The following is an 11,461-nucleotide window of genomic DNA, read 5'->3' as shown; positions in this document are numbered from 1 at the left end:
AGAACCTGTTGAAGAGTGGAATAATAAGGCAAATACATACATTACATAAACAAATATTGGGGCTTCTCTAGCCCCCATTATCATTACAATCACTCCCCCAAAATACCCTTCTAGAATGTTAGGAGACACTTAGGGGGGAATCATCACTCAATTCTGAGGCAGTGGGAATGTTAGAATTTGTGGTGCAAGGATGGTCCTGCAAATGAATCAGCTGGAAACAGCTTTAAAATATCCCTACCATTTGCAAAGCAAATATTGTAGAAGTACCATGTAATTAAAATGCCAACATTGCACTTTCAGACATGAGAGTGATTTGTGGGAATGCTTCCATGCCAGGAAACCTGGGCTCCTACTGGGAGGAAGGGTGGGATATAAATCAAATAAATAAATAATAAATACAAATGTAGGGAGTATTTTTCACTTTTAAACCACGGAGCCTTTGGCTGATTTTCTTCCTCCTTACAGCTCTACTTTGCCTTGTTCAAAAGGCTTGTGTGTGATTGATCAGTTTAGATTTTCATGTCCCGGAGCTGTGCTATTTCAAAAGACTATGTCTTGAGTAATAGTTTACACTGAGTAAATACTTATTCCCATTCCACATGAACAAAACTGTTCCCGCAATTTGCCACTGGCAGTAAAGTATTTCATCTCTGTATCTCTGACATAATCCCAGTGAAATGTTTTGTTCTCTCAGTGGCAGAATGCTTACTTGTATTTGAAAGTTAATTCTTAACCTTGATGTTTCTTGCAATACACTCAAAGTTTATGTAGACTTTTCCTCCTTAGTTTTGAAACAATGACTCTTGAGAAAACACGGGCCATAAAAAGGGAACTGCACTTGTATTTTGTAATGGGTACCTTTTAAAAGAAAGAAATGCAAATGTCTAGCCATAGCAATTCATCATTAAGTTTGCTAGACAGCTACTGTAGCCATGTTCATGAGTTCTCCTGTGCGGAGATATGCGTGTGATGGGAACCAGCAGATGACAGGCTCTACCTTTAACTTCCACACATTTGTTTGCACCTGTGAACAATAGAGCCTATTTTGGACAAAACTTTTGTGTGTGGAGAACTTCCACATGCGTGCTTCACAGGTTCAGATGAGCATGTGGATTTCGGGGGCAGGACTAGCAGGTTGCATCTCCCAGGGTATGAATCCCCACATAGCCATGAAGCTCACTGGGTGACCTTGGGCCAGTCACTGCCTCTCAGCCTTAGAGGAAGCCAATGGTAAACCACCTCTGAATACCGCTTACCATGAAAACCCTATTAATAGGGTCGCCATAAGTCAGAATCGACTTGAAGGTAGTCCATTTCCATTTAATGTTCATTCCTTTACAGATGAACATGTGAATCATTTTACTGACTCAGACCATTGGTCCATATAGGCCAGTACTATCTCCCTGACTAGCAGCCCCTATTGAAAGGCACAAGCAGTGGCTTTGTGCCACTCTTGCTCCCTGAGATCCTTCACACAGACATACTGCAAACTGAACCAGGGCTTTCTACACATGCTCAACTTGTACAATGCTGCTAAACACGAGGAAAGCAGAGCAGTAGCTGCCAGCTTCCATGCCATCCTGATCTTGGCCCAGCCAGTTGACATGGCCAGGCTGGAAATGGTGTGCTGATGGTAGATGCTTACCTGCACTCCCTGTGGATGCATAAAAGGTGGTCAGTGGGTGTGACAGCACAGCACAGCACAGCACAGCACAGGATTGGGAAAGGAAGAGGAGTTTGGGTTGAGATGCTGACTTACAGGGGCATTGTATGTAAAAAAAGCTGGTTGCCTCCCTACGTGGTGGCCGCCATCTTTTCTCCCCTACCCGAGAAAGGAGTGGCGCATCATAACATCCTGCTGCTTCAAGGGGCTTTTTACTCAAATGTCTTCAAATGGCTTTAAAAAACAAAGAGAAGTGCCAGGGAAGCTTGCATACCACCTCGTAAGTCCTCTATAATGGTTTTTTTAAATGTGCAGCTTTTTAGGATTTTGCCTAAACCACACAGACATTTGATGGAACAGGCTTTTTGGTCTACTCCCATGCAAGGGACATGAACTGGACCATCCATCCCTAACGAGAACCTTGTGAGGTAGTTTAGACTGAGAAGCCGTGCCTGACCCCAGGTCATCTAGTGAGTTTGAACCCTGCTCTCCTCCATACTAGTCCAGTATTCTGTACCACACCAGCTCCTTGATTCCTGCTTGACAAGAAGTTTCAGAAACTGGGCTCCTACTGGGAGGAAGGGTGGGTTATAAATCTAATAAATAAATAATAAATAAATAAACTTGAGAGAGTTTCAAAAGCAGTTTCTGATGCAACATTTAAGACTGTAATTGGTGTGAGGGAGAGAAGCATTGATGAAAGCATAAAGCAAACCCTTGCTGTGCAGAAAAGGGCTCAGGAACCTGTGTGGTTTGTTTAAGGTGGGACACACATCTGGGCAGGGTTCTAGTTGTCCAGGGTCTCAGAGGGTCTTGGACCTTTTATGCTTTTGGGAACTAAATCCCAGCAGGGCCCCTATGTCTCCAGCATCCTATGAGCCAATCAGCACAAAAGGGAAGAGTGTTCACCACTGAGAAGAGTCTTCTAACTTGCTTCCTTGTTCTTTTCTGCTGATTGGAGCTAATCAGAGTGAAAGGAGGTAAGTCAGCTACTGAGAAGACTCTAGCAGCAGGGAGATAAATGCATTAGACACTGAATCCAGTAATTCAAGCAATATATCTGACAGTGAGAAAGGACAGTCAAATGGTGACAATGATATAGAAGCAGAAAATAGTATTCAAGCCTGGCCAGATTATTCTCAGAGCTTGGAAGATTACTTTTAAAAAGTAATAAATTACAGTTACAATTACATGCCCCCCAAAAGTAGTAATTACCATTACAATTACAATTGTTCTGAAAGTAACTAATTACTTTTTCCTCAAAGGTAATCACTACAATTACATTTCAGGTACTTTTTAAAAAAACGCCTACAAGGTGCTGGCCTTGGCTGCTGCACATCTAAGTAAACATTTAAAACAACATTAAAAATAAACACACACATACATTTGTAGTCAAATAATTCTTTTTATCCATAAGATAGCAATGGTGGTCTCTCTGCTGGTAAGGGAGGTGGGGAAGTAGGCAGAGGTCACTACTCAGATCTTTGCATGTCAAACCAAGTGAAACCCTCCCCCCACTCAGCCAGCAGCCAGCATAATCTCTCTCACTTAACTATCTCCCAGACCCTGCCCTGCCCCCAACTAAGGGACATTCACCCAAGCAAACATTTTCCCCAGAGATGTAAAAAAGTTAAATACTGCAAATGCAGCAAAGTAGCCAGGGAGGGTGGCGGAGGCCACTTTGTGTGCCAAGTGCAAACACAGTATTCACACACAAATACACACACATGTTGTCATCATTCACCTCCACACTTATTTATCTCCATTCTGCTGCTACCTCCTTTCCCTCTTTTATCCATGTTCTTGCCCTCCGGCTCCTTTTCCCCTCCCCTCCATTCTTCTCCACCACCCTCCATTTTTTAAAACAATTGTTTTCTACACTCCACCCTCCATCTCGCTCTCCACCTCCTCCCTCATCGCCTCCTACCCACCCACAGAGCACGAGGGAAGAGTAATGCTGCACAGAAGCCCAGTTTGAGGCACATGGTTTTCATCCACAAATCAGAGGAGCAGAAGACTTCCCCTGCTCCCCCCAAAGTAATGCTGAAAACATTACAATTATTCCACAAAAGTAATAAGATTACTCCTAGTTCTATTACAATCAAAATGTAAAGGAATTACCCACTTGTTCCTCAAAAAAGTAACAAATTACAAGTAATTTGTTACTTGTGATGAATTACTTCCAAACTCTGATTATTCTATAATCTTAGAAGTTTTTATAATCTTAAAAGAGGGCATGGCTGTGACTATTACAAAAGGACCCTGCACTTCTGAATTTGTCACTACACAACTGCATCTGGGTTACCAGCTGGACTTTATTTTCTCAGCCATTTCTCCTTCATCCCAGAATCCTGTGTAACCTGATATAGATACCACCTGGGAGGGATTTACTCAGCCTGCAATCTCCCTCTTGGAATTACAAGCTGACCTCGTAACTATATCAAGCCTGTTTTGTTTTGTACTTTTTTATTTTTCATCTTCCTTGTCACCCTGAACTTTGTGTAACATCTTGCCTGATGGAAGTCCTGGAGAATTTGGACACTTGGCACATTTTCAAAGCTTTTTGGTTGGTCCTAGTGAAGGATTACCTAACTTTGGTTTTTTTAGTTACTGATTTGTGCCTTGCTCCAGATAATTCTGTTCAATTGATCCCATTTATTCTCAACTGAGATGTTTCAGGTACGGGATCAAAACCAGCTCTAGTTTCACTGGCTCAGTTAAAGAGCACATATTTCATTGAATTGGCCTGATGTTTTAACTTCTCTAAGGATACCTTCTTCTTTTTTGGTACTAAAGGCATCACACACTTTCAGTCACATCTCGAGGTACACAGCATAACACCAAGTAACCATCAATGAAACATTAAGAAAGTACTGGAGAAAGGATTGAGAAACAGAGTGACATAATGATAGTTGGCAGGTGTTGTGACCTTGCTCACATCATTCATGCAGTTCAGCTTCCTTATTTGACTGAAGTCTACACCTGAGCTTCAGGTTGTACCATGGAGTGTTTTTGCCAACATTTCTTTTAATTTCAAAACCTCTTTCAGACAACATTTGGGTGAGAATAAATGTGTCAGAGTGAGAGAGGGACTGTGGTGTCAGCCTTTTCTCCCAACCAATGCACGTTCATTTGAAGGTCTGAAGAGAGCCTGTGTATGTGTTGTGTGCATTTGTTCAGAGTTCCTGATTACATGGAGAGGACAGGCTCTTATAATGCCTTCAGATAAATAAAGATCCAAGTGTCATCTGAAGAACCCTAATTTTACTAACATTCATGTCTTAGAAAGCTATATGAAAACTCCAGCTAGTTCAGAATTTAACAGCCAATTCAAACATATTTCGCTATAGTCTATATCAAATCTCCTGTAGCAATTTAATATAATACTAGTATTGGCCTAGAGAAGTTCTAAACAACTTGGACCTTTTAAGAGGGATTACTTCTGTGTCACATTGCTGACTATAAGACTAGCAGAGGGCACATTGGTTGGTTCAGGACACTCTTGATGGATATTCCAGTTACCAGGAAGATTAATTAACTGTGCAGTCCTACGAATATCTATGCCAAAGTGTGTTGTATTGAGTTCAGTGGGGGTTACTCTCAGGTAAAATGTGTATAGGACTATAGCCTATGATCTCCCTATTTTTCTGCCACTTAGATATCTGGATTATGCAGTTTTTAAATTACTTTAATGAATGTTGGCCTCAACTGAGTTCAGAATTGGCTCTTTAAGCCAACTGATTTCAAATGGGGGTTACCTGATTTTGCCAATGATTTTTTTTCATAGTTCCAAGGAAGCCCACCACGATAACCCATCTTTCCCATAGCTGCAGTGCAGCTTTATTATGGAGACTGCAAGTGGGAAAAAGGAATCTTTGGTGTCTGCTTCTACAGGGGTCCATAAATGTCCATCCATAACTATACTCCTTATAAACAGGCAATGTGATACACAGCTTGTAATGAATAGGAATGTAAGGAGGCTGTGATTTCCATCCCATCCTATGTTCATTGCAACCATTGTTGTTTCCATTCCACTTAGGGTTGCCAGGCTCAGGGCCTGAGAATGATTCTGTATCTTTAAGAGAAGAGAAAATTCAGCCAAGTGCAGGTTTTCTTGCAACACTGTAATGGGAAAAACCACAAGGTGAAATTCTTCCTTCCCCCTGCACAACTTTTAAAGATACAGAAGACCTCTTTTATTTGTTTGTTTGTTAAATTTATATCCTGCCATTCCTCCTAGTAGAAGCCCAGGGTGGCAACCCACCCTCAGTCCTTGGACTAGGCAGGATAAAGGCTTGATAATTGTTGTTAATAGTAACAATGATGATAATAGCAATTGCTTCATTTTGGTTGACTTTTGAATGTCTGTATTACAGTCCTCTCATCTTTGAACTCCTCTCTGCAGCTGGTCTTCTGTCAATGTAATGATCATCGCACTGTTTCTTGTAAGAAAGAGACTCATAAAGTTAGAGTAAAGCCATGCATTTTTGGGAGGCACAACCAAATGGGACTCTCTTGTTTCTGCTAGGATAAAGTATATGTTTGGTTGTGGGCTGTCAGGCCCCTACCTGTGGTCACCGCCTTGTCACGGTCCCACCTCAGGGTCCTGCTCTCAAAAACAGTTCTCTCACCGGCTCTAGCAAAGATCTCACAAGATCCCACTGCTAGGCAGCACCACCAAACACTCCCTGTAAACAATATTGCCTTGAGACTGTGCCTTAGTCTCCTCCTGGCCTATTGCTACGTTGTGTCTGGGTGCACTTGCAGGCCACAACCCCCCTGTATCTTTGTGCCTATAAAGATTACAGCCTTGGGTTGCTCTGAATACCTGATGAAGTTACACTATCTCTTCACCGCTGCCACCATTGATACTGTTTCCCAACCTTGGTATATGCCCTGCCCACCCTTCTGGTCTGTGAAAACCCAGCCAAGGCTCAGGTGTTTTGGTAAACGAAGAAATATTTATTTATATACACAGGGAATAACAAGATTACTCAAAGGTTTAGTCAACAAGTGTGTGGTTTCATAAGATGCATTACTCTTTATGTTTCTTAGTCATCAATAACCTGACTCCCTACCTGCCTAATCCAATCCTCCCTACAACCCACTCCAAAACCAACTGAACTCACTCTCACCTATCATCCTCTCATTTATTGTTGGGCTCTCAGGTTGTGTGTGTGTTCCTCACAGAGAGGAAAGCAGCTGAAAAACCTGCTGTTATGGGGTTAATCTGGCTAGGGAGAATACCAAGGCCATCTGTGGCAGCTGTGCCAATACAAGGGCACTCTTATCTACTTAAGGCTTGAGAGAAACCGAAAGTGGTGTGGGGGTGTAGCGTGATGTGGAAGAAGCTGATTGTAATTCTGAATGTCTCAGTAAAAGGACTCTTAACGAAACCATTGCCTGTGACTGGATCTTTTCCTATACCGAACCTGCTTTTGGTGTTGTATTGGACCACACGCACTAGTGCAGCGCAACAAGGGCTATGGGCCCAGGATTCTGGTCTGCTATACAGCGCTAGAGCCGGTTCTGGTCCGAAACCTCGGAGCTGAGACGCGAGCTTGGTCGGAGGCCGTGTGAGAAAGAGGTGAGCGGAAAGGAGAGCGCTGAGAATGGCAATAAATATGTCTGCTGGAATGCCTATGGAATGGCTCACTGAAACAAATTATGCCAGCTGGAAGCTACGGATGAGGGCTTTTCTGATCAAAGAGGATCTGTTTGAAGTCATTGACACCACCCCACCGGCGGCCCCTCAAGCGGCATGGACACGTAAGGATGAAAAGGCGAAGGCTTTTATCACATTAGCACTGTCCGACTCTCAACTGCTATATGTGAGAGATGAGCCCACAGCAAAATGTATGTGGACTGTTTTGAATACTGTACACATGCAACAAACCGCAGGGAGCAAACTTTGTTTGGCGAGAAGGTTATATCAGATGTGTCCAACTGAGGAGAGCACCATGATTGAGCACTTAACGGAATTTCGACGTCTGTTTGCAGAGTTGGAGGACAGAGGGGTTGAGCATAGCAATCTACAAAAGGTGTACATCATTTTGTCTTCCCTTGACGAGAAATGGAACAATTTCGTGACGTCTATGGAGGCAATGCCTGACGGAGGATTGAGTCTGGATTTTGTAGAAGAGAAACTCAATCAAGAATGGCAAAGAAGACAGGAGACTAGGAGGACTGAGCCAAAAGAAGCAGTCATAACTAAGCAGTCTACCTTCAAAGAGCAGCATGGACTAAAATCCTGTTATTTTTGTGGAGCAAGGGGACATATACAGCGGAACTGTGCAGCCAAGCAAAGAGACAGAGGCTGGAAGCACTCTAGCGTGAACTTTGTTAGTGCCCAGAAGCATAAAACAATTAACTCTCAATGGGTAATTGATAGTGGTGCATCTCATTGCCTCATAAAAGATGCAAGCCTATTTCACTCATCGAAACCAGTGCAGGAAACTGTTTTATTGGCTGACGGATCCAAACGTGACGTCCTGGCGCATGGAACTTTGAAACTGAGTGAGCTCCAGACCATTTTCTTTTGGCTTTTGAATGTTTATGACACGGGTCGAACAGGAAGGATCCGGGTCCTGTCTTTTAAAACTGGTGTAGTTTCCCTGTGTAAAGCACATTTGGAAGACAAATACAGATATCTGTTCAAGCAAGTAGCCAATTCCACTGGATTCTGTGACCAGCGTCGTCTGGGCCTCCTCCTGCATGACTCTATCCAGATTCCAAGACAACTGGGTGAAGTTGCTTCTTTTGGTGGCAGTAATATTGACCCAGTGTTAGGAGTTGTTTTCAGTTTGCCAATAACAAGCCTGAAATTGAGGCAGCCCTTTTTCTGGATTGGATGAGACTCGAACCACAATCCATGGTATGGCTGCCAGTTTTACATAGGGTGGCTGCTGCTGAAACTGCCAAACACCAAGCCAAGTGCAACATCTGTAAGGAGTGTCCAATAATTGGATTCAGGTACAGAAGTTTAAAGCACTTTAACTATGACATCTGCCAAAGCTGCTTCTTTTCTGGGCGAGTTGCAAAAGGTCATAAGATGCACTACCCAATGGTAGAGTATTGCACACCAACTACTTCAGGAGAAGATGTCCGTGACTTTGCCAAGGTATTGAAAAACAAATTCCGGACAAAAAGATACTCTGCAAAACACCCAAGAATGGGCTACCTGCCTGTACAAACAGTGTTGGAGGGAGACAACATGGAAACTCCTGTTACTCTGATCAACTTCTGGCCAGTAGATTCTGCGCCTGCTTCATCCCCTCAGCTTTCACATGACGATACCCACTCACGTATTGAACATTATGCTAGCAGGCTAGCAGAAATGGAGAACACTAATGGGACATACCTGAATGATAGCATTTCTCCTAATGAGAGCATAGATGATGAGCATTTGTTAATCCAGCACTACTGCCAAAGTCTGAACCAAGAATCCCCACTCAGTCAACCTCGAAGCCCTGCACAGATTCTAATTTCTTTGGAAAGCGAAGAAAGAAGTGAACTGGAGAGAATCCTAGCAGACTTGGAGGAAGAAAACAGAAACCTTCAGGCAGAATATGACCAGTTGAAGCAGCAACATGATCACAAAGGACTATCTCCACTGCCATCCCCACCTGAGATGATGCCCATTTCCCCTCAGAGTCCACGAGATGCAGAACTCATTGCAGAAGCCAAACTACTTCGTCAGCACAAAGGCCGTCTAGAAGCCAGGATGCAAATCCTGGAGGATCACAACAAACAGTTGGAATCACAGCTGCACAGGTTGAGGCAGCTGCTGGAACAGCCTCAAGTGGATTCCAAGGTGAACGGTACAACTCAGTCTTCTCCTACCTCGTTACAGAGGTCAGACAGTAATCAGCCAATGCTTCTCTGTGTAGTTGGCAGTCAGACTTCAGAATCTATGGGTGAGGATGATCTGCTCAGTCCTCCCCAGGACACAAGCACAGGGTTAGAAGAGGTCATGGAACAGCTCAACAATTCTTTCCCAAGTACAAGAGGCCACAATGTAGGCAGCCTCTTCCACATGGCAGATGACTTGGGGCGAGCAATGGAAACCTTAGTGACCGTGATGACAGACAACAAGGCGTTAGAATAGCAAGATGTGTTTTACAACTTCAGTACCCGCATGGTTTTTATAATATTCATATGACAAAAGGATTAGACTGTAAGAGTTTACATGAAAACAAATCTATATTTTTGTGAAAGGTAGTGGTACTATACTGTAGATTACAGTAGTTTCTTAAGTCTGTTATTGTTTTGTTAACAATGGCAGGTTTTACACATCTATGCAATTGTACAAAAAAATAAGAAAACTACATGTAAAATCTTGATAGCTACATAACTTGCCATTTCTTTATATGGAACGCATTTTGGGTTGTTAAAAATTTATAACCGTTATAAAGAAAGATTGTAAACAAAGTGTGCTTTATAAAAAAAATGTTTATATAAATCCCTATTAAAAAACAAAACAAAAAAGAGGCAGTGCATTTGTTTAGCATCACTTCAGCTCTGTAATTGTACCAGACATATATTCATGTTCTGTGTTCTTTTCCTTACCAGAGAATTTCTGCAACACCAAAACTATCAATGTACATTTCTCATTGTTTTGTGTCTGACTAGCACTGACTTAAAAAATAACACTGTCCTAAACTTCCAGTTGAGGTAGCTTTTCCACCTCCTTCCAAGTAGAAATTAAGTCTTTTGGAATTTATCCAGTTAGTTTGATTGTATGTAAGTCACTTTGGGTTCACTTTTGTGAAGAAAAGTGACTAACAAATTAAATAAATAAATAAATAAATTTTGACAGATGTATTGTTAGTCCCGCAATTGGCAAGTAATATTTTGTCTGTAAAGAAACTAACAGATATAGGTTATTCTGTAACGTTTGAGCAAGGGAGATGTGTTGTTAAATGAGGCAATGAGATATGCATGCAGGGGTGTCTGCAAGAGTCACTGTTCACATTGCAAAGCACTCACGCTGAGCCGGAATGTGCTGTATTAAGTGCCAATAGACAGTTGCACAAAAACTGTGCACATCAGTGGCACAGAAGATTGGGTCATGCTCATTATGACACAATTAAGAAAACCCCTACTCATAGTGAGGACATGAAATTACAGGGGTGTGAGCAAGTATATGAATGTGATGCGTGTTACAGGGCTAAAGCCACAGTGGCACCCACAAATCAAAAGACAGAATGCACAACCACTGCACCATATCAGATGATACATGTCGACTTATCTGGACCATTGCAGTGTTCAAAGGGGGGTGCTAAGTATTTCATGGTTGTGGTAGATGATTTCACAAGGTATTGTCATGTGTACTTGCTGAAGAGAAAAGATGAGGCAGATACGAAATTACGCTTGTTCATAAAGAGAGTGGAAACACAACATGGGGTCATGATAAAACGCATACGCTCAGATCAGGGGGGCGAATTCACGAGCCAAGCTTTGCAGGACTTCATGGAAAGAAAGGGGATAGCCCAAAACTTCACTGCCTCGTTTTCTCCGTTTTCAAATGGGGTTGCGGAGAGAAAAAATAGGTCTCTTCAGGAGTCCATGAGAGCCATGTTGGGAGATTCAAACCTAGCCAACACATTTTGGGGAAAGTGTATCCTATATGCTGTTTATATCCAGAATAGGTTGTTACACAGGAGTCTTGGAATGTCTCCCTATGAAAAACTGACGGGGAAGAAACCACGGATAAGGCACATTGAGCGTTTTGGGGCTAAATGTTGGGTTCACGTGCCCAAGAGTAAAAGGCGTGGTAAGTTAGCACCGAGAGCCCAG

The 11,461-nt window shown here is 42.5% G+C and overlaps 1 protein-coding gene across 2 annotated transcripts; it reads left to right on the top strand.

Annotated features, from left to right (window-relative positions):
• Positions 1-8,351: 8,351 nt before the first annotated feature.
• On the top strand, positions 8,352-10,441 carry LOC133364043 (dystrophin-like). Of its 2 annotated transcripts, XM_061585260.1 has the most exons (2): positions 8,352-8,925; positions 8,992-10,441. In XM_061585260.1, the coding sequence occupies exons 1-2, from the start codon at positions 8,514-8,516 to the stop codon at positions 9,768-9,770; spliced, it is 1,191 nt and encodes a 396-aa protein (XP_061441244.1). In that variant the 5' UTR covers positions 8,352-8,513; the 3' UTR covers positions 9,771-10,441. The 2 variants fall into 2 exon arrangements, with proteins under 2 accessions (XP_061441244.1, XP_061440406.1); XM_061584422.1 differs by having other exon boundaries at positions 8,352-10,441.
• Positions 10,442-11,461: the final 1,020 nt, after the last annotated feature.

This window comes from Rhineura floridana, chromosome 1 (assembly GCF_030035675.1).
Source record: "Rhineura floridana isolate rRhiFlo1 chromosome 1, rRhiFlo1.hap2, whole genome shotgun sequence".
NCBI classification, from domain to species: Eukaryota; Metazoa; Chordata; class Lepidosauria; order Squamata; family Rhineuridae; genus Rhineura; species Rhineura floridana.
The sequence above is the reverse complement of the archived record's forward strand: the minus strand, read 5'-3'. Positions and strand labels throughout refer to the sequence as shown.

What these genes read in the sequence shown, in the direction of transcription:
- LOC133364043 (XM_061584422.1), top strand. Translation starts at nt 8,514, where the DNA reads ATGAGACTCGAACCACAATCCATGGTATGGCTGCCAGTTTTACATAGG.